Source organism: Falco cherrug, chromosome Z (assembly GCF_023634085.1).
Source record: "Falco cherrug isolate bFalChe1 chromosome Z, bFalChe1.pri, whole genome shotgun sequence".
Taxonomy (NCBI): domain Eukaryota; kingdom Metazoa; phylum Chordata; class Aves; order Falconiformes; family Falconidae; genus Falco; species Falco cherrug.
The window spans coordinates 28,648,848-28,672,911 of NC_073720.1; the positions used below are offsets into that span (position 1 = coordinate 28,648,848).

A 24,064-nucleotide genomic window follows, 5' to 3' on the forward strand; every position below is an offset into this window, starting at 1 on the left:
GGATTTCTTAGGCTACCAAACTGGTATTATATGTCATAACCACTGACTTAGCAGGTGAGGGTCAATATTTTACCAGTCATTGTCCTGAATCACCCTGCTGCAGGCAGCAAGACATTGAGTTTCTATGAACAAATGACAATAAAAGTGAATGTGAAATCTCAGATACCAGTATTGTAGAGACAACTTTGAAGTGCTGTCTAGAAGTTAAATGACCTCAGCTCAGACTTACGGTTTGTTTTGTTGGTTTGTTATGAGATTCTGCAATATGCAGAAATATATTTTTAGATAAATGGAAGTTTTGTAAAAGTTCATCTTGTAGAAATATGTATGAGAGATTACACCCACTAGTGTCATCTTTGGTAATGACTATTAGATGAAAGCACTAATAACATGTGTCTGTTAGAATGTACATCTAATTTTGCTTTGGCCATTAAAACACTTGGTTTATAAACCAGTGTTAGTGCTCAGGTTTTACTATCAACAGTGCTAGGAGACTTGGGCATTCATGTTCCTGCATTCTAGTACTTCTATCAGGATGTTTTTAACTAAGAAGAAGCTTTAGTCTTGATTATTGAATAGCAACTTACAGAGCAAAAACTTGGTTTACAAAAGGTAGCTGTATTATTTTAAATCATAAACATGAGAAAAATAGTCTGGTTTTAGGTGCTCTTCAGAGAAAAAAAAACAGGGAGGAATTACTGCAAATGATTCCTATCTAGAAACTACAGCAGACATGGCAATTTGTCTGGAAACAAAGCTAGATTTCCTATTAATTTGATTTGTCTTCTATTCTTTAAGGTTTGATCAGCCTTCATTTTGTTGTGACTCCTGTACTGGAGCTGATGGCTAAGTGCTTCATGTTGCTTTCCATGCTGAAGTTCTGATGGAAAGTTCCAGCTTTGTAGACAGCATAAAATGTCAGTCATTAAAATTGTATGTGTGAACTCTCCCAAAGGAGGCTTGTGTGTAAATGTGTAAATAGCTACCAGTCTTGGGATCTTCCACTCATAGTGTTGTATTCATTTGGTTTATATTCTACTTAAAGTACTCAGTGTTTCCTGAAATGGACGTTTCATTTTCATGAGCACCTAAAGTGCCAAGCACAGGCATTGAGTACAGCCCAAAATGGTATCATCTTAGTTTTCAGAGGATAATGCATAACAAACCCAGTTCTGGAATAGATAAGTGAATTCCCAGCCCATGCAGTTGTCTGTTTCAGGTCGATGTTACTATGTCATCAAACATAGCAGATGCCAGAATGGATACTTTTTTCCAGCTATCTCAAAATGCAGATGGATAATGTCAGATGACAGTTAGCTTAGTATGTTTAGGCAAGGATCTAGCCAGTTGTTGATTCCTGACAAGTGGACTTTGCCAAAGCATCCATTCTGTCTAACTTCTAGTGCTACTGGGAGTACCCCAAAGTCTTTACCTACATGCTCCATCATGACCTCTGTGAGTGCTGGAGAGACAGGGAATATACATTCAAATACATACACTTGTAAGGATATTCCTGCAGAGATTTCTTTACCATTAAAAAAAGTTTATTTGCTGTTTTAGTGGTTATCTGGTATAGCACAGCCTTGGTGGCCTGCATCAGCTCAGCATTCTGGATTGTATGTCATAGGAGCTGGTAATTGCCTCAGTAACTTCATCCCAGATTTCCCTTTGCTTTCATGGTGATGAAATGCTTGCCTTCCCTCAGCCAGAGATAAATGCTCTTTTTGTGTTTTGAAGAACACCTTGAAGTGCCTGAAGAAGGAAGGTATTACGTAAACATGAAAGGCTGCTGTGTGGTGGACAGCAGCATTGTACAGACTAAGAGTCAACCATTTTATTCCAAATCAAGGCTCTGTCATTTTACTGTAAAGATCTTTGCATATGTGTTGAAATTTGACAGTATTAAGATCAGAGTAGCTCTGAATGCCATTCATACTGTTAGAAATGTATACTACCTGTAGACTTCCACTGGCTATGCAGATGTGCTTTTAAAATGAAGAATAGTGATGTCACGTGTTTTGCGGACAGACCATACATGAACTGCATTCCTCAGAGATGCAGCATGTTGCTAGTGCTGCATCTTGCCCCTGACAGCTTGGCAGGAGTAGAAGTTTAGTCAATTCTGATGTGCTGCTTCAAGCTGTACACACCTCACATCTCATTGACAGGTATGGAGGCCAGGTGACCTTTTTGGAAAATGAGTTTGAGAGGCTGGTTGACTTGAAGTCTTGGGGTGCAAAGGATGAAGTAAGGTGTTAATGATGCAGAGAGAATATTTTGAAGCCCTGGTCCTGCAAGGTGCAGGAGAATAGAAAAAGAAAATGCTTGAGGTCTAAATTTTATAGATTGAATATCATCAGTTCATGTCTCAGCTAAGAATCAAACAGCTGACAGTAAGCATACAATAAACAGCTTACTTTTCCTGAGTCGTCATTATTTTCCAGGAAAAGTACAAAACTAAAATTCAAAACTAAATTAATTTAACTTCCAATTAAATTCATTAAATGCAATGGTTGGCTACCTGTTCAACAGTCAGAAGCTTAAAGTTCCTGTATGGTCAAATTTACATTGTTACATGGCTGTTGGAGCAGGATGCTATAAAATTAGGTACTGGCACAGTGTCCAGTTTGAGTAACAGGATTTCTTTGGACTGCTGTTTGTGAATGTGTCTTGCTTCTGTGTCTCATTGTTTTACCATAAAATAAAGGACAAACCCATGCCAAAAGAACAGTCCAGCATGTGCTAAGATTGAAAGCAAGTGTGAATTTTAAAGACATCTGCTCAGTCTTTTTGGATGAGTTATATTTGTTACACTAATTTCATCCAACGCATTATAGGGTAGTTTGCTTTTCCTCCCATTCTTTCTAATAAGTTAAAATCATTGTGTTAAGAACCTTTCCATGTTAAAATATTTTAACAATAATTGGAAGTACTGTTTTCATACACCTTCAAAATAAGATGTTAATAAGGAGCCAGTATTTTATTTCATGGGCAGAGGTTCTATTCTAGGTTATACGATAGCTCTGCAGATTTTCATGTAATGCTAGTTGATTAAACGCACTCTTTTTTCTGTTTTCTCCAGCTGACTTAGCCCACTTAATGGACAGAACCTATGAAAGAAAGCTGCCTGTCAGCTCTTTGACAATAGCCCGGGTAAGGAAATAAATCCCAATCATAAAGTAATGGAAATGACAGTGAAATGTTTATGAAATCAAGTGAGTAAAGAGAGGATGAATGGTATCACCTCTGCTGGGAGCTCTGGGATCATGTATGTCTTGTAATGCTGTTAAATTGCTGTGTAAAGCTGTTTTATTGTTACTTTGTACTCATTAGTTAGTACCTGGACTGTGGGGTCTTCAAAACAGTATTTGTTTTTCTCTCAGTAAAATCAGGCCTCTCTGTTACTGAGCTATGTATTTCCCTAATATATGTTCCCTGCCTTCGTGTGGTTTCTGTCTTGGTGAGAGCTTAGTGCCTCCTCAGGCATTTCATAAGAACCCAGGCTGCTAAGGGAACACAGTGAGTTATTACACTGCCCGTCTGTGTGCATCTTCCTCCACTTCCACGCTCCTTTCAGAGTGAGGCAGAGGTGGATAGGGATACATTTTGCCTTTACAGTGGTTTTTTTCCTTGGCTTAGCAGACCAAGGCAGGACAAATGCTGGCCATGGGATAAGCAAACCCATTATTTTTACTGGATTTAGTGACCAGTTCTGTCCTCTGGATGTGTTAATCTAGGGAATGGGAATGAAGGCAGGGATGTGAGATGTGGTTTGAAGTTCCCTGTGTGTTTGTACTGAAGAAGGAGAATAAATGTCACTTGTTTTTTAAAACAAACCCACAAGTTAATTTCAATCTCCAGGATTATCCAAAAAAGTTAAGTCACCACCCTGATTCCTCAGTAACACCACTAATTAGGATCATTGATACCGTTAACTGGGGAGTCACAGAAATTTTGGACAGTTACAAGATAAAGCATTTATACAGATCAGGGATTCTTGATCATTGCTTCTGAGACAGTGTCTGTGGGGGAAATGGGTTCCTCTGCCTTTTATTGCTTAACCAGCTTTATTCCCTTTGTTCATGTTCCTGCTTTGGGCTGACCTTTTCCCTGGAGAAGTGGCATTTCTAGACTGTCAAAAAGTCCCACTTTCAAATACCTGGAGGTCACATCAGAGTCTTGTTTTCTAAAACATAAACTAAGTGCACAGGCATGCTAATGCCACACTCAGATGATGAGACCTACATGTATACAGTGTGCAAGGAGAATTAAGAAACTGGAGAGCAAGTACTAGTCAGCTGAAACTTATTTTTAGCTTATGCTTAGGATAAAGAGAAGTACTGACCTTGAGAACACGTTTATGTATTCTGAGCTAAAGGTGTTATGTTAGGAAGACTTGAGTGTTCCAGCATCTTTATGTTAATAAAACCTACAGGAAAACAGGATTCAGTATTACTGTAAGACGAAGTCTGATTGAAAACTTGGCCTTTATTTAAGTAATTGATAGCACTGTGAATTTGGAAGATTGCCTGGAGTAGACAAGGTTTTAAATGAGGGCTTTTTAAACTTTACAGCATGGGACGTGATTTTATTTTCTTACCGTTATTTGTATGTGTGGTGAAATAAAAAATGCTGTTGCCCCTGTCCTTCAGAATTTTTAGTATGAATAGGCACAACAGGCAAACTTTAGGGAAAAGAATACTTTTTAGAAAAAGAAGTTAAGGCATGTCTAAACTCATTCAGAATTGGGGGGAAAAAGTAAGGAACTGAATGTATTCTCAAAGGTTGTGATTAAAGAGCAAAAGAATTCAGAGAGAAGTAGCAAAAATATGGGGTACTGAGCTATATGGATATAATTATATTATAGTCTCCATGTTTTCAAGGTTTGTAACATTTCTTAGAGGTGAGGAGGGGAGTTGTCTCAGTTTAAAAATATTGGACTTGGAGAAGTCTAGACCAAACCTGAGTAGGAGCAAGCAAAGACTTGAAGACTTCCAGTACTGTCAGGCACCTAAATATGCCAAACAAATGTATTTTGTTTACTGAAGTGGCATTTTCTTATAATATATTTTGCAAATGCTCCCTTTGAAGCTTTTATTTCTTATTTTTTAAACAGTTTGTTGACAACATTTCTTCACGAGAAGAAGTGGATCAAGCCGAATACTACCTTTACAAGTAAGCATCTTTTCCCCACAACAGGAACTTGGGAGACATACAAGTAAATACCACAAAGTATTGCCCTTTTAAGGCTGATGCTTTCCAGCTTTACTGCTTTTCATTTCTCTTTTGCAAAGTATGTTCAGCTGTTTGTGTTATTACTTGCAGCTAAGGGCCTTCTTGTTAACTTCTCCTTTGTTATGGCTACCCTCCTGGATGTTTGGCATTGGACTCCTGTCCAGAATGTTAGTCTGAGCCACTGAGTGGCTAATAAAATCTCCAGCTATGATTTACATTAGAGATGCTGAAATTATATGGAATTATGTTTGTTTACAGTTTTTTCCCTTCAGATACTTTGTTGTTCTCTTAAGTCATAATTTAACTAAATTGGCTGTATGCGTATTTGCATGTGTAAGTGTAGGACTCAAGGAAGCTTGTTCCCTTAGAAAGAACAGAAATGAGAACAGGCATGCTGTGGTAATGATGAAGTCAGCAAGGCTAAACAGAATCATAGAATTGTTTAAGTTGGAAAAAGTCTTTAAGATCATCGAGTGCCTTTAAGATCATCAAGTACTGCCATTAACCAAGCACTGCCAAGTGCACAACTAAACCATGCCCTGAAATGCTACATCTACAAGTCTTTAGATACCTGCAGGGATGATGGCTCTACCACTTCTCTGCACAGCCTGTTACAGTGAAGAAACTTTGTGTAGTTTTGGGTTTTATCCCCTTAATACTTTATATTCCCAGGTAAGCTATTAGTTCACTTTATGCATGGGTTGTTAGGGTTTGCTGCAACTCTTTTTATGTTAGTATATTGGGTACCTTTTCTGCTAGTGTCAGGGTGAGTGTTTGCTTGCTTCAAGTCAATACACCTCAATATTGACTTTAAGAGGGCAGTAATTCTTGCTGATCACTAAAATAAATTAGTTCTTTTACAGATGTTTGCACACACATTTTGAGACCCAGGTTTTGTGGTGGAGAAGGTAACAGCCTGTCAAAAGTGCATGAGAGAGCACCTTTAAAAATAATGTCAGGTTGTTTTTTGTAAATAATAATGGTTGTTATTGTAATGAAGAAGTTTACTGGATGGCTGTTTTAAGTATATGCATAGTTGTAAGTGCATGACTGCATTAGGCTTCAGATCTCTGTGACTCTCTGGTACTGCTGGGACAGTATCTGAACCTCAGAGCTTCAAGATGGAAATACGAGAAAAACAATTTGCTAATACTAGCAATATGCTGCAATGAAAAAAATAAAAGGAGGAAGAAGAATCTCTTTCACAGAGGAGATTAGTGGAGCTTTCATTCCTCTGATCAAGATTTCATTAGTCCTGTAAGAATCTGGGGTCAGAAATCAGTCTTGCAATATGTGAGATGAAAACAAGAGAAAGTAAAGGCAGTTTAAGACAAGCCTTTTTTTTTTTTTTTCTTTTTTTCAGATGTGCTATTAGTACATTTTGCTATTAATTGTGAAGATTGTAATGTACATTGTGCCACACAGACTTTAAGTTCTCTTTGACAGAGTTGGGCCCTGTACAGTAAGGGATGTGACAAGACCTTTGAATGCCCTGACGCCAAGAGGAAAGTTTGGTAGTTTAATTGCAGCGTCTCAAAACGGTACAGAAAAAAACCGAGATAGTCAGATTGAGGTGTTCATGTGTACTGTGTCTTACAGGTTGGTTCTTCTTGAAAAAAGAGGTTCAGAGAGAATGACAAAAAATTAGAGGCATAAAGTATGTTCTGTAGTAAGAGTGAGAGAATAGAATAGGAATCTCTAACATGTAAATATCCTCCCTACTCTTCATTTGTGCCTGAATGGTACATCAGTTTAAAATACAGGGGGTTATCCTTAAAAACACATTCTAAAGGAGAAATTTGCAGTTCAAGAGTAATTACAGTCATTTGCTTGTTTCTCTAAGAAATAATTCTCCTGCAGCTGGTGAGAGTATAGTTATGTGCACATCAAGTATGACCATTTGTAAATGATACAGATTTTAGTAGTCTGTGTGGAGAGAATAGGGAGGTACTGATGGGTTGCATGGCTTGTCAGACATGCTTTGATTGGAATTTTTTTGTGTGTGTCCCTGTAATTCTGCTTTGTTTTGGTGCTGCAAAATGCGTAGTCTTTTAGTGATGTTAGCATCAGTTTTCCAGAAGACTGCATTTCAGTGTGACCCATGAAACTGTTTTCAAAATGCATTTATATGCAGGTAGTGAAACAGTATACAAAGGTCTGTAATTCATGTGAAAATGAAAAAATCCCAATTATAACATCGGTTTCCCTTTTCAAATGAAAATAAGTGTGCTGACTTCCGGAAATAGGAGATGTGGTTGGTACCAGCAAGGCCCCTTTTATTGTTCTTTACATTTTGTACTTAGGCTGGAATTCAAATGGAGGACATGCTTATAAAAATACCTCTTTGCAGCTAGGAGGATGTTGTAACACAGAGAAAGTCCTACAAAAGTGGCCACACCATGAGACATAAAGGAGGTGTAGAGAGGGAGAATTAAAAAACAGAGAAACTTTGACAAGAAATATCTTTTTCTGGCTTAATGAAAAACAGTGTAAAGCACAATTTGTATACTTATTTAAGGTGAGTAAGCTTCTGAAAAAAGAGAAACTATCAGCAAAAAGCTTTTTTATATCTTCCAGGGTATCCATTGCATGTACATGGCCTGGTAAGTTGGCTGTATGTGGATTTGTCGGAAAGTAAATAAGCAGAATGCTCCCAGAGTCCAGTGTTTTTCCCCTTAACTGCTTGTAGAGTATAGGGGGGAGATTTTGATGCCTCTCCCCACTGGTGGGTGCCTCTGGCAATCTGAGGTGAAGGGTGGTCAGTTCCAAGGCCGCTTACAGGGTTGGAAGGTGTTCCTGGTACACAAGGGTAAACTGTGCCTGTGGGAAGAATCAGGGGGAAGTAAATGGCATGTCCATGCTTGCTGTGTGGGGTTTTCTTGAAAATGAGAGTGTAATGTAGGCTTTGTAGACTGGAGACTTTCTTTATGTGTCAGGTAGAACATAGTGTCAAAAAGTAGTATCCTGGAGCATTCCCATAATGCATTTAGGGTCCTTAAATGCAAAATGCAAAATTTAGACCTGTTTCAACTTTTCATCCTTTTAAAGCAGTGGATCTCCAGCCATATGGTCTCCACAGAGGATCTTGAGCTGTCAAGAATAGCTGTGTGGAAACTTCTGTGCTACATTGTGGAACATGTCAGTAAGATGGTGAAGGCCGTTTTGAGGCATGACATCATCTGCTTTCAGTGCTCCTCTTTTTGTTCTCTTCTGAATACCTCCCCCCCTCCATTAACTGTCATACTTTAAAAAATCCTTTCATCTCCTAGGATCCCAGCAGAAATGCTAATCAGAATGCAGAGCACTTTCAGCCAGATCAAAGACCTGCAGTTCTCCTTACTTTGTCCTGTCTCACCGAGATGTCACTATTTCTCAAGTCAGGGTGTTTTTTGTATCATAGAAAAGTTAGCATAATGGAGAGAGGTTTTGTGGTGAGGTAACTACTGTTTCTGTGTGTAGGTTTTATGTTAACAAAGATCTTCAATGTGTTTGAAAGTAATTGGGGAAGTTTATGTTGAGATTCCTCAGGAGGATTTTTAATTGCATTAAACTCATGACCCCCTATGTAGAAAAAAGTATACATACTGTCTGTAAAATGTTAATGTTTGTGCATGCATGTGCTCTGCAAATTTCTTGCACAATCTACCTAGATTTTTTCATTGCCTTTCCTTGATTGATAATTGCTTTTTTGGAAATGGAGGGTTTTTTCCAGATTTCAGGATTTGTTACCTGGGCTCAGTACTTTATTATAACCGCAAAATGGGGTAATAGCAGACTTTTAGAAGTTACTCTTGGATATGCTGTTATATCTTTCATGGTAGCAAGTTACAGTTGTTAGGCCAAATTTCATCCATTGAATCATTTTGGGACTGTAGTGTTCTCCATATATATCTGAAATTGTGCTTATTCCTTATCATGCCAGTGTATTAGTAGTTAGTCCAACATCACGTATAGGTTTCACCCGCACTATCAGTATCTGCATGTCTGTTCTGTGGGTGCAGGGGTTGCAGTTTTTGATACTTTAATGCCTATCAAGCAGTTTAGCATCTGAAAATGTTCAGTTACTCTGAAGTATTGCTTGTAATAAATGATCACAATGGAAAAAAATATTAACTCCTGAAATATACTTTGCATGGCATTCATTCCCACTAATATGGTATTTTCTTCTTGTATGTAAATCTACAGAATGTAATGAATACCATTAACTTGTTCCAGCAGAAACAGAAAAAGGAGAAGAGATGTAGAGACAATACTACAACGTATTGTTTCTGATGTTTTCATTGTGCTATGGCTGTAGCTGACATAGACTTCATGAGTCCATCAGGTCTTGGCTTTTGCTACCTCCAGAGAAATACATAGGTGAAAAAAACCCATAAGATATATTAAAAAAATTAGTCATAATTTTCTGCCTGTTATTCAAGTTATATAGCAATTGTGTTGTGAAATGATACTGAGAAGTGGTGGAAGCATGTGAGAGAAAAATACACTTTGTAGCCAGAATGGCATGTTTCACCAGTTTGGACACCTGCCTCAGCTGAGCGATCCAAAATAACTTCATTTGCAATGTTATATATAATGTTCCAGTAATTTGCATGTGAATGACAGAAATACCTGTGTTTAATGTTGTTCCATTATGGTGGCCAGTGTGTGATGCTGCTGCATGGGAAGAACTGTTGATCACTGTCCAAGCTAGTGCTGTCAGATTTAAGTGTTCTGGTCTTACTGACTCCACTGTCTTCTGGCTACAGCATTCACTCATTTCTGCACAGAAGGGCGCATGTGCTTACTCTCCCTGTCATCTTTCACAGTTTCTTTGTTGTCATTGTCTGTCCACGGTTTCTCAGAGTTTGAGCTGTAGGAATCTTTGGAGAAAATAACTAGCAACTACATTTCAACCCAGAGCCAAGTTTCAGCCAGCCTAATCCTGTAACCACAACTCATTCGGGTAGGTGTGCTCAGTCAGTGTAACTGTGCTGTAAAGGGGGAGAACCATCGGTAAAGATACAACACTGAAAAGCATTCAGAAAGGTTTCTTCCTTTAACACAGGCCTGTTCAGCCATCTGCTTTTCATAGTTTCTCTCTCCTTTTGTCTGCGCTTTCCTTTAAGCTTGGTAGAAAGTGGACAAGAATTTTCTAGTCACTGCATAATAAAGCAGAAAATGTTGGAAGACTTCCCTTCAACACTGATCTTTTAGTTTTTTCATGTTACAATGCTAAAGGGATAAGCATTTGGATTTTATATTTAAAACGAGGAAAAGAAGGAGCCTTCTACAAACAGACCGTATGTTTGCACATGTATGGGCAAACACACCCACCTCCCCTCCCCCCAATATTTCTGGAGTAGATACAAAGATAAAACCAGTCAGATTCAGAAATGGAAAGAACTGACTCAGTCCACATCCCATGTAGACAGACTTTTCGTTTAGTATTGGGAGAAGGGCTTTCATTACTATTCTTGCAAGAAAAGAGTATTAGCAGAATTTTTGTATATAATATTAGCAGAATTTTCGTATCTTTCAACCAGCATCTTTCTTGCCAACAGCTCAGAGCATTCCATCTAGTAGATAGTATTGGAAATAGACTGAAGTACAATGTAAGCAGTAAGTATTTAGGAACAGATCTTTAATGTTATGCTTAGTATATTTTGAAGGAGGAAAGGCAATTTTGTCTCAGAGTTTGACTCATGCTCACCTTAAAGGTCAATTTCACTATATCCAATGGCATTCTAAAGGTGGTTTTGTAAATTGCTGCACCAACAAAAAGCCTATCTGGAGGCAGATCTTGCATTATGTTTTAGAAATACTGAAAGTCTAGACAGAGGTTGAATTGCAGAAAAAATGTAGAGTGAGCCGTTCATATGAATACAAATGACCAAGACAGAATAAAGCCTTTTATAAGCTTCAGAATTTAAAACACAAGCACAAGCAGGCATTTATTCCTTTTCTAGCTTTGATGACTAATAATTGTAAAGATACACTTGAGAATTATCACCATCCGGCTTCCCCTGAAAGGAACTTCAGGTTCCATTACAGCCTCTGAGCAATAATAGCAGCCAGAGCCAGCAGCAGCTCCAAATCCACGTAAATAGAAGAAAAAAGCATATAAAGCTATTGTTTCTGTTGAGTTCCCTTTCTTAGAGCTTCCCCAAGTTGTGTTAAGCAGTACAGTAATCTTTTCCCTTTAAGTGGTGTTAAAGATAACAACTACTAGGATAAAAAACTGACTTTTTATTAGGCTTACAACCCTACCCAGAGCTGCCACGATCCTTTCTTTGGGAACTACTAACTTTGTGGTTATTCTAGCAGTCAACCTAATTAATTCTTTTAGGGTGCAAGTATTTATTCCTTTTTGAATCAAAATAAATAAGCAGGAAAAATAATGATGAACTACAGTGTTGGAATAATCTTGACATGCTGTAGACCAGAGCTGGTTTTTAACAGATAAATTGATTAGAATTAGAATTATCTTAGCTCTGTTTAAATCAGCAAGCAAGAAACTTTAATTCAAGTAAAAGACTTTAAAGATGTTTCATGATTATAATTTTATTTATCTTTCTAAACAAAGCCTTATTGTTGCTTTTTGGTAACCCTTTAAACTATTCTGATTTTCTTTGGAATGATTGTACCAAATTTGGAACTGTGTTTTTACTGGGCGAAGAGACAATCTTGTGTAAGTACTTACTAGGTTAACGGGTGCTTATATACACATTTCATTTGTGTATTTGATTATCTTTTAAAAGAAAAGCATTTAGCAGACTGCTCTTTTTCATTGATGTGAGCAACTCTTGAGAAAGAAACTTGAATGAAAATATTACTTTTTTGCAAATGTAGACATTTTAATGATTATGTAAACATTAATTATTTTAGATGTGGAAAGCATTTATCAGAACATGTTTTGCATTTAAAAATTATCAACTGCAGGAAATCTTGGTTTTATTTGGTGAAATTAAACAGATTCTGAAGATGTCAGGATTTTAGTATTTGTGGGTGCCAGTTTGCATTCCTTTTTTATTTAGAAGAGGCAAGCACACATGCATTCCTGCAGTTTTCAGTCACAAATTGCTCATTATTGAGCTGAACTAAACATAACATAGGAGAATAAAGAATATATTACAATTGCAGCTGTAGAAGGCACAACAGTCATTAAAAATTCTGGTTTCAGTTGCTTAGCTAGTAACTTTGTCTAGTCTGTGGTAGCCTGCTGGTAAAATTAGCTGTAAAATACATGTTTCTTGAGGAAAAAAGATACTTAATGCAAATTTTTGAATTACAGTAGGTGGGTGGTGGTTTGGGTTTTAGGGGGTTTGGGGCGGTTTTTTTGTGAGCAGTTTATTTCAAATAGAAATTCTGTTAAGTGTTTCTTAGCTTTAACTTAACTGAGTCACACTGCTGAGTAGTACTAGATTGTGGTGTGAGCAAAAGTGGGGGTAGCCATTCATATGGAAACGTTAGGCGATTTTAACTTCATCTATCTTCACACATCATATATAAAATAACAAAATAGACTAAAGATGGGAGAGCATTTATCCTGTACTTTGGGAACTACGGGTTTTTGTGCTACTGGAACCAGCATGTACTCAAAATGCTGAACAGTTTAAATGTCACAAGACAGAGCAGTCATTGAAAGGCTTCCAGATGAGGCAGGAAAATTCTTAGGAATGCCAGTGGTTGTGATTATTTTAAAATGATCTTAATTTTAAACATACTATAATTATGTATAAGCTTGGTGTGTTCCACAGTGCATGTAAGATGAACACAGGCCGATCAAGTAAGTAAAAAAGGTTTACACCATCTTATTGGACTTCCTAGTAGTCAAGAAAAGTGTTCTGTGCTTTGTTGGTAACAGAGAGGATGTTCAACTTAGTAATCCAGTGATCCAGTAAAGTATCTGTTTTGTGGTGCACTGAGAGTATCTGTGGTTTTGATGCATGTTGCTGCATGGTATGTAGTAACAGGTGGCAGATTTGATGCAGGTTCCAGAAAGTGAAAACCTTTGGAAATGGAAAAAACACTTAAGATGACCATGACAAGGGCTGAAGTAATGCATCACAGGTACAGATCTGATCTTCCTTGGTTCTGTTACATGCAGTTACAGACAGAATGGTTGTAGCAAACTCAAAGTTGCTGTGAAAGGGAGGAGAAACCTACTTCAGCATAGATCTTTCTTGGGCTTAAAAATTATTTGGAATGTTAATTTTCAAATAGCTGGCTGTTTTTATTTATGGAAATGGATTTTTATGCTTTTGTAGGACTGAAAATGTTTGGTCAACAATCAGTTACTGAACATTCAGAAAATTACCTGATTATATGCATCAGGCCGTAGATGTCTTTTTGGGCCCAGTCTGTCAGCTTATGTTGCTTGATTCCAATAGTTCATTTTTTCTAAATAACTTGCATCTTCTTCAGAAATCTCCAAAAGTGTTAAAGTGCAGAACAAAAATGAAAATGTGTAGGTACATTTGCTCAACTTTTATGGCTGCTTATGCATAGATATATTTCATGCCTGTGAAAAAGTGTTCTAGTCCCTAAGGGGAGAAACAGCTTGTATTGCAAACAGACCCACAAAACAATGCTTTGCTGTAATTGATTAGAGGTACTGATAAGCAAAGCTCATAAAGTTGTAACATTTTCCTCGGGTGATATTGAAGGTTATTACTCCCTCTGGTTTCCAGAAATGGGAAATCAAGGTGCAGATTTTTGAATGTAAGATGCTCAGTAACCAAGTGAAAAATAAAATTGTTATTCAGAGGGCCTATTTTGGGGGGGGGGGGTGGGGTCGGTGGGGCTTTTTTGGTTGTTTAAATGCTGTTTTAATAGTGAGCTATTTTTAAAGCTGCGTGCTCCAGATACGTATCTATACTGACTGCTTAAATGAGGCCAGTTGCATTTTCAGTGCTTATCTGTACCAAACGCTCCAGTCGCTCTGCTCAGCTACATGTGACTGTTCCTTTTGGCAGAGTCCCTGTTACCTCTTTTCTGTTTCTGTCCTTTACTTGCTAAATCTTTGGTTCCTAGGCAGAATAATGCATTCCTTAGTCTTATTTTGGGGGTGTGTGTGGTGGGGAGTAGGACAGGAAGGAGTGGGGAAAGCTTAGACAGAAGCCTAAGCCCATCCTATGAGATGATGATATCCTCTTTACCTATTTCCTAAAATCCTGGTGTGTCCCTTGTCCCTGAAGGAGAGTGTCCTAGAGGCTTTTCAGCTACCTCCCTGTCTCCCTTTGCTACCTCAGTTTGAAAGCCTGAGGGGAGCTCTGTTAAATGTGGAGTTGGTGATTTCAGCAGTAATGCTGCGGCAGCTCACAGCATTTGGTTTCCATCTTCTCTGCCCTGACAGTTTTTGTGGGATGCTGAGCTGCACATCCTTGAAAGGTGCTAGAGTTGTCCTTGCCTCCTAGTTTTATTGTATAGTTTTTTTGTATTTATTATATAGTTTATTGTATAGTTTATTGATCCATGTGCATGTGGGGTGCATGGCCACCTGCATGTGTGCCAGGTCCTCAGCAGATTGAGGCAGGTTCCTGGTAGCTGAGGGAACCATGTACTGTCTCTTTGGACCCACAGGTGAGGATTTGATCCAGGGCGTAGTTCGGGGAGCATTTGAACAGCCAACAAAGAATGCTTTCCTGGGTGTGGTGTTAAGATTGGAAGGGGTGTACAGGAGAGCAGCTGGTAGAAACCCATTTTTCTCAGCTGTAAATGTAGACACAGTATGTTGGAAGAAGGGTTCACCGGAGTCAAGAAGACACTCAATATGAGTTATGCATCTTGCTCAACTTTATTAGTTTCTAACACTGCTTACATAGAGCCGATACACATGCATATTCGTAAAGCAGAGATATAATTGGGTAGTAGTCTCTAAACGCGCACGGTTCTCACACCCCTAGTTATCATGACTAAAATGAGCATTCTATCCATGTAGCTAATTGTGTTGCTGTGCTGCAGCCTTGTAGTTTGTTACTCCCTCTATTGCCAGACCGGTCCCCATCTTTCTTGGCCCTGCACCTGCTTTGCCAGCAGCTGTAGCTTGTTACAGCCACGGCCTGTTGGCACAACATAATTACTTGGTCTCAGGACTCAAGAATAGCTCAAGGCTACCTTTCTTGTTAACTTCAGCACAGCAACTTCAGTACAGTTCTGATTACAGGCCTATTCTAATACCAGGCCTGGATTGTGCAGATCTTCAGAGATTCTAAGGCCACGCTTCTGCAGTCATTCTTCTACAACAGTAAGCATTCTTTCTTTTGTTGAAAAATGAATGGGGATTTTTGTTTTATTTTGTTTTCACCCTTCACTGTAGAGCTTGTCAAGACAAAAGTGTGCAGATGTGGATAACTGGCTTTGCAAGCAGCTTTGCACTTCTGTGAGTAATATCTTTTCCCAAGAATTGGTGCGATATAAAGCTGGGTTTAATCTCTGAAGTCAACTTTATGATTATCCTCTTCAGATTGTCTCTTATTTAATCCTGATCTCTCCTCTTTCACTACTGTTTCCATGTAACAAAGGGAAAAAATACTCCTTTCTTCAGTCTAATCAGCCACTCTCTACTTTGCTTTATTGGAGAGTGAGCAGAGCAGCTCTAAATCCAGCCAGAAGCAAAGTAGGTGGCCTCTGGCAGCAGACAGCTGGAAGTAAAATGGACACCCCTCCCCGTTCCCTTGCCTACACTGCCTGTGCCAGAGCTCTGACAAACCAGACTGGCTGCTGGAGCATGTAACTGGGAGTGGACAAGGTATAGCGGCTACGGTGAGAGCATGACAGGAGCATTTGCAGCAGAAGTGGTACACTGCTTTCTCTGCAAAGAGGTTTCTATTTTTGTCTTCCATTGAAGTTACTATCCTGCAGTGATCACTCCTTTTCACGGTTTTCCTTGTCCAGGTTAAATCAAAGCAGCAATTTCATCTCATGTGAGATAACTGTTGTGTTTTGGAAATCATGATTCTTTGGAGGGATATCATAAAAAAAAGCCAGACTGAAACACATGTAGTACATAACTGCCCATAGTTGCAGTCTTTTCCTCCCCTTGTCTTCTCTGTTACCTTGCGCAGTGGGTGACAAGCCTCCTGCATTCTGTGTGCCTTAGAGAACTGAATGCTTGTAAGTGTCAGTTCAGAGCCTGAATACAGGGTCTGAGTAGGCCACTGCAACAAGGCGGAGTGGCGGGGCATCCTGGCCTTGAATCATGTGCTGCTTCTCAGCAGAAGCAAAACCAGTTGTGGTTTATATTTATAACTAACAGTCTCGGCTGCATTCCTATCTCAAAAGGGGACAAACCAAAAAAATATCCCCTTGCATTTTGAAATGCTCTGCCTTTTTTGAACAGCACAACCTCATTTTCCTGTGCAGTTTGTATCTACCTACAGAAGGGAGCATTTGTACTGCAGGACATGCAGTATGTAAAGTGAGGTACCTACTGTCTCTCTCTTCAAATAACAGATCTGATGGTACAACATTTCTCTGAAAAGAAAAAGAATGAAACAGTCAGCTGGTAAGAGCCCACAAACTTCAGACTGCCTGACAGAATGCATGAGTCAGTTTTGCCATGTTTATCCTTCATTTGCTTACTGGTCCATGTGCTTGATGTCATACGCAGTGGAATAAAGGACACTTCTGTCCCACCGGCCTTGGAAGAAGTTAGATACACTAAGAGATATGCTTATTATAAGTTAGCCTCTGAATTACTGAGGAGATTGGGTAACTTACTGTGGTTAGGGAACGGTTAAAAGTGTATCAGGAAGGACTGGGGATTTTTTGTTTTCATTGTTAAAAACATTTTTCTCAGGAAAATGCATGGTTGGAAGAACAAAAAAATACCAATAAGCTGTTGATCTTTCAGACATGACATTAAATAAAAACCCATTCATGGTGGGCTACCCAGTAGCCAGGATCTGGCTATGTACTCATGGTTTACTTTTTGGAAGTGGTTGCCTTTTTGACAGTGGCTGTGGCTGTAACTAGAATTGAGCATCAGGTGTTTTGTCCCCTCTGTTGCAGGTGTTTATGCTTAATATTAATTGTTTACTTGAACAGCTTATCATGTAGCTCTGTCTCCCCTTTGGGCATGGGGTTGTAGAAAGACAGCAATGCGCAAGGAAATCAGACTCCTCCAGTGAAGAATGAAAACGGCACAGGTAGCAGGTTAAAATTAGGTTAACTTGAACTATGGGACTGTGGCAGCAAATCTGAAAAGATGAAACCTGGACTGTGCAAATCCCGTTTTTAAAATGTTTAGCAGAAAATGTAAGGTTTGGCTCTTCCCTTCCTTAAGCTGGCTACTAAGATCCATTCAGTATTTGTGTTCCTGCAGCACTTTTGCCTGCACTGCCTTTTTGCTTATGTTAAGATGTGGTACGAAACTGAACAACTTTGCAGAAGAAACGGTTTGGCTCATATGCTTCTGTATTGCAGCCTTTGATACTCAAGCCAGGAGAATACATTGCTTGTAATCTGTGCAAGGTGAACTGTGATCAAGCAGAAAAGTGTCAAGGGTTGTGTTAGTGGGTGTAACATTAGAGTAGTTGGAAGCTAGTGTGTGATATATTTCTGGGAGATATTTTGTGAAGCATAAAGAATTTGTGTAGGATAAATGAAAAATACAACACCGTTACAATGTGGACTCCAGCTATCAGTGAAGTAGATCTCTGACAAAATTACGTTAATTTTGTCTCAGGTTAAATTTAGGCTGCATATTAGGCACCATTAAAAAGTTGCTGTTTGCAAATACAGTAATAGCAGTGTCTAGTTACAGGTTGGATGTTTTTCCTACTCTTAAAATAAGTCATTATTGGCTTTCGTTGACAGCAGTTTTTATCCATACCCATAAAGTATTCCTTTTTAATATAATGTGAAAATTCTATTTAAGTTTACTGTTAGAAGGCAGAAACTCCTGAACAGCGGTCCTAACTGATTCAGTTCCCTCTGACACTGAATTAACTATTAAAAAACTTGGAGTTGCTGTCTTGTCAGCTTGAAAAGCCTTTGGTGCTACATCTCTGGCTGGCTTGGTTAATGGTTACTGGAATGCAGGCTTCACTATGACATCCCTGCAATAGTTGATGGCTAAGAGATGGAGATTTTTCTAAACATCTGCAGTCATTTATTTATTCTTAAAAATCAAACATCTAACAAGCTTTGAAGCAGTTTATTCCCTGAAGTAACATAATCTTGCAGATATCTCTAGTTGAAGAAAGCCCCAGAAGGTTTTAAACTTACTTCCAACACACATACCTAGCTTTCTGCTGGGAACAGACTTTCTGGCAGTCTTTAGCAGGGGACCTTGTACTGCAAAGTGAACCAGGTGCAAAGGTGATTTCAGCAATTACGAATTACAAATGGGCTTTTGCAAACATTTTTCATTTTGAAAAATGAATCTAGTCAGTAACTTGTGTACTAGCTTTCAGGCAAGTGGAGAATTAATTGAAGTGATGATGGGCATTGCTGGGCTAGTAAAGTGGCAACACTCAAATCAGTACTTTACTTACATATGCCATTTTTAACAGCCTTTGTGTTAATTGGGTTTTGGAGACATGAGAGAAGATTTCCAGCAGAATTAACCCTTTGTTGAGCTTTAACACAGCAAGTTTTAACCTGATACACTTAGAAATTGCTGAGATTCAAGAATCTCCCCAGAGCAAGAAATGTAGTGTGTTGTACCGTTCTTAATTTCTCTATGTATGTTTTTGTATGCCAGGATACCAGGAAAAGATAAAATTAAAGGAAGAACCGGGTTTAAATCAGACACTTGTGGTTGCATGGGACAAGGAAAGGCACTAGAGAGTATCCTACCAGACTCACTATAGCAACAGCTCACCTCATCATTCCCTGTGTTTTCATCAACCTATGATAGTCGCTGTTCAATTAAAAAAAACCAACGGGATTATTAATGGCATTTATATTCAAAACCAGTAATTTCAACTGTAAGCCCAGAAGTATTTTTAACAGAGAAATCCTAGGTGCTGTGTTCTTTACAGGCAGTAATTTGGGGAAATTTTGGGCTTTTTGTTATTGTTACTATTAGGGCAAGATAATAAGAACAATTTTTCTTGTTAACTCTTGCTCTTTGAGTGGATTTCGGCTTTATGGTGAAATTAGTGTGGCTTCTTTTGTGTGTGTGAGAAGAAAATTTGATTTTCCTGCCTGTCTTTTCCAAAAGGAGTAGGAGAGGTGAAGGGTGTTGAGTAACAAGATACTCTGCTATCCAAGGAGGAGGACAAAAATAGAAATATGATTTTAAAGTGTCTGTTTATTGGGTTTCTTTCACTGGGCATCTATCTATAAGCAACAAGAAGTGAAGTAAATCTCCCATGCTCTTCACCTTATCTTTCTGTCTTGACCATAAAGGAGTAAAGCTTCATAGAGAAAAGTTTCATAGTTCACTTTTGAAGTAAAACTTCTGAACGTTGATAAAATTACCTGGTTTTATTTTCTGCATGAATCTAAACTGGGCATCACCACCTATTCTTGGAAGCAATATTTGTACCATGAAAATGGTGTTTTCTCTACCAGTCATTCTGGGGATCACCAGAAGGCCAGTTTTAGCTTTAGTGAGTTAGCTAGTGGCCTTCCCTTTTACCTGTCTTGTTTGAATATTATGCTTAGACCAAAGAACCATGTTGATACTGGGTTTCTAAGTGTTAAGACCCTTAGTTTCTAGCTAGACAAGGCTTGTGACTGATGTTTTATTATGTCAGGTTGAGGCATGCCAAACAGAAGATCCTGACTTGTGTTCTTCTGAGAAGTGAACTTTTCTTGGTGTCCTGCCAGGATGTGCATAGTTATGGAGTATTTTGAAGCTACGTGGATGGAGGAGCTTTTAATGAAACACATTTAACAGCCTGGAGGAGTTTTCCCAGGGCCAAGGACTGTACTGAGAAGCAGTATGTTGTTTGAGCCTGGGCTTCACTTTGTCAGTCTGGTTATGAACTAATGAGTATAAAGGTTACAGACATTCAAGGCAAGCCTATGGGATACTTGTGGATTGAGCTAGCTGAAGGATTCTTCCTCGCTGTGTTTTGCTAATGATTCTAGAGAGATTCAAGGCTGCCTGGTGTAACCTGATGGCAGAGGGTTGGAAAAGCTGCTCCGCTCCAGTTCTGTTCACTGTTCACTGCCTGTGGATGGAAGGACAGATAAGTAATTCAGGTACTTTTCAGAGCCAGGAGTCCTGATAAATTGCTTCTAACTTTGCTGTTCTAGCTTTCTGTGCAGCAATGCAATAGCTACTCTGAAGTGAATTCTGTCCTTTCAGTTGTTAGGAGAGGGTGGTTGCCAGGGTGATATCCTGAGACTTTTCCTAAATGACTGCGTAGTATGTAGTTCTACTCAAAATACCTCTCCCAGATCTGGTCCTTTTAGCAAGCATAAGGGTTAAGGAACAGGTAAACCTGTAACATCAGGGTTGACAGAAATAAAAGCTGAATTTGCTATAACTGGAAAACAAGACCTGGTACTAAAAGTATTCCTTAAGTCTTTTGTTCAGCCTTGATGTTTGCCTGTGCTTCTGTACTGTAGTTTCTCTATCTAAAACCTGATCATTTAGGCCTGTTTGGAGGCTGCATTTGTCAGTGGTGTTAGAGCTCTGTGTAACTTCTGAACAAAAGAAACTGCAAGAAATACACATTCATGTGGAGGTGGAGCTAGCCTAGTTTAGCAGACTTAATTTATGGTCAAAGTGATCAAGAACTAAACTAGTTCAAAATCAAAGATGGGGGAAGGTCAACAAAGATTAAAACAGAGTAAGGGCCAAATGTGTGCTTTCTCCATCATGTCTGCAGACCATTTCTCTTCTTGTGTAGGAGCACAATTCTGCCTCAGCTTTACACTATCCTCTGTTACAATTGACTCATCTAATATTTTAAACCTGTTCTGTTTCTGCTTTTGATATTTCATTTCTTATACTATGTATGCGAGTTGGTTTTTTTATTTCAACATAAAAGGAAAGTGTTCCCTCTGGTTTTGCTCGAGTATAGGCAGTTAATGCATGACACATTTTGTATAGGCCTGATATGTTTTTATGTGAAATATTTGAAAGGATATATACAAAGAAAGGTGTAGGCTAAGATGCAGGCAAAGAAGAGAGAAAAATCAAAGTTTTGTTCCTATTTAAAAGGAAATTTCAATCAACACAGATTTTTTTCAGGGTTGTTGCCTCTGATGCTGACACATGAGCAATGCCTCTGGGTCAATTTAAAATGCAGATGATTTTTCCCAGGGCCTGTGACTTGAAATGACAGAGGGAGAGTTTTGGGTGATGTTTCCTTAGCCTCCCAGTTTCCAAGCTAAGCCTACCTGGAATCAATGTAGCTTAAAAAGTGTGCCTGGGAAGAAAAATACATGGCATGCCAAGGAACTTCACAGCCCTGTATGACTTGTGTAAAATGTGGAGTGGCTTTGGATTCATTCCATTGAGAGAGCTTCTTCCTGGCTTCCCACAATATTTGTTCATATTGTCTCCTTACATTTGCTTCAGGACTCTAGAATTTTAAGTGGATGAGAAACCTGGCACTCTCGCCTCCTGATTAAAGCAAATGAGCACAAACCCATATTTCTCTCTAGTTCTAGAAGAAGGAAGATCTGAAGTATAGGTGGAATAAATTTGTTACAGCAACTACCATTAAATAAGTGCCTTCCTTTCCTAAACCAGTTCCTACAAGGGGACTAGCAACGTACGAAACAAACTTTTTTGGTTTTAACATTGAGGAAAGCACAGTAACACATCTAAATTATGTATGTTAAAAATAATGAAAGAATGGAGATTGCTCAGTGTCCTGTTGTTAATCAGTGCATTTAATGTAGCAGAAGATTGTACAGGAATCTCTAAAGCATAAGAACATTACAGTACAAAAGGTTTTATTTAGGAAGTTGGTTTTATGTATCATGAAGCAAAATGCAGGTGAAATCTAGAAAGTCTGGAAGAAATCTGAAGGCCTAAGAGACACAGTTCTGCGCAATGGATGTTTAGATCATTGCAAAATACTTTCTCATTAGGTCAAAGTTGGAGAAAGGAAGGGGACTACTTGTTGTGTCTCATGGATGGGGGAAAAAGAAAAAATAATGTGTTGCATGTGGATGGGTAGCCTCTGGCAGTACCAGGAATTGGATCGACCCTTAAGAAGGCCACAGAGTACAAAATGGCAGCTTCTGATCAGCTTACTAAAGAATTAGAACAGATCTGCTGAGCTGGCTTTCCCTCTGTACAACAGAGCTGTTCTGGTAGCATATTACTTCTGCAGCACTTGTTCTTCTGTAATCCAGCGAATTTGCCTTTACTGTCTTCCTTATTTGTGACTGTCCTCAAAGCACTCAACTGCCCTGTACCAAACCTAGGCAAAAGAGTACAGTCCACCTTGGTGCTTCTGTTTGCTCTCAGGGTTGCTATATTACTTCCCTTGGGAGTACAAGGTACGTGACAGCAACACTAGACTGCATCACCGCTTGATGGCACCAAACAAATTTGAAAGACCACTTAAAAGGGAAGCAACTCTGCTTTTCTGTGGTGTGGGAGTGCACCTATAGGAGGGAGGCATGCCTGATGTATTAGTAGAGGACTCCATAAAGCACCCTTAGTATCTGATAAACTTGTCCATTGTTAGTTTCTTCAGCACAGCATGAGTACTTGGGCACTGCTGTAAGTAATGAGCGATAGGGCCTTGTACAGGAAATTACTAAACTAAAAATGTGTTCTTAGCCCAGTGTGCTCGTCAGTTTGCTGGGGAAGTTCAGTTCTTAGCCCAGTGTGCTGGTCAGTGAGCAAGGGAAAGTGTGCACTTGCTTGGCTAAAAATGCTCTGGTTGCCTTGTGTGGAGGCTGTGTGTACACTGTATCTCTTCCAAGTTATAATGATTTTGCAAATACAGAGCAGTGGTTTAATGAAAATCATGTTTATGGACTGCATAATTTGAAAAATTTTCCAAAATAAAGGGAATTCTAGTACCATTGCACCGTGTACTGTTAGTGTCACAGTGACCTTCCTATTGCAGGAACTACTTGTCTTACAAATTTTCCTGTTCTTGTTCCCTGTGGGCCAGATGTTCTCAGTTCAGTGACTGGAAGGATGACCATATTGATCCTTCAGCCATTAAGATTAAAGTGTACCAACAGGGAGTTCCCCTAATAGTATTACGGATGCTTCTCCTTGTCTTTTCAGAACGCATTAGAAGAGCCTTGTGCTTCTCAGGTTTTTATTAGTTCTGAGTTTCAGCAGCAGGTATCAGCAAGGTAACTTCCAGGTCTTTCCATTAAACAAACAGCAATTGCTAGAGGCCTCCTTTATTTAATTTACTCTGAATCCTCTGCTTTATGTAGTTGTAGCTTCCTTCTGTTTTTTCATCTGTCCCTGAACACATTGCCTTGCTTAATTATATCCTGTTTTGTGTCTTGTGGAGAAGGAGGAGGGGGAAGATGCTGACGCTTGTCAGAATGGCCAGCAATTTCCTCTTCTCCCCAATTCCTTTTCAAATAAAAATGTCTGCCACAACATTTGATTAGTTTGTCTAGGCTAGCTGTAAAAACAGATACTCTGTTGTCTTCTCTTCTCAGCTAGTAGAATAGAGACAGAGTTCATCCCAGAATTATATAGATCAGAAACAATTAAAAGATTGCAGCGTACCTGTTTCCCTTTCACTTGCCCATTCTCCTACCATATCGTGGATTAATGGAAGTGTGTAGTGTCGAGGGGTTGTGTACATGGATATGTATTGCATTCTTGTTGACATGGAAACAGAAGAATTTTGGCACCAGTCCCCTCTCTTCACTCCCAGGCAACTGTTTTGTAATTAATTATTAGAATAAACTAGCAAATTCTCTGGCTGAGAAGTTTTTTGCTCTTTAT

At 38.9% G+C, this 24,064-nt stretch overlaps 1 protein-coding gene across 2 annotated transcripts in view; it reads left to right on the top strand.

Moving 5' to 3' along the window:
• The window catches only part of MRPS27 (mitochondrial ribosomal protein S27), a 46,485-nt gene that overhangs the window by 4,661 nt on the left and 17,760 nt on the right, over positions 1-24,064 (top strand). For both annotated transcript variants that reach the window (XM_055698511.1, XM_027807499.2), the window contains 2 exons: positions 3,083-3,153; positions 5,117-5,175. In XM_055698511.1, the coding sequence (XP_055554486.1) occupies positions 3,083-3,153; positions 5,117-5,175 (130 nt within the window). The remainder of the gene's footprint in view (positions 1-3,082; positions 3,154-5,116; positions 5,176-24,064) is intronic.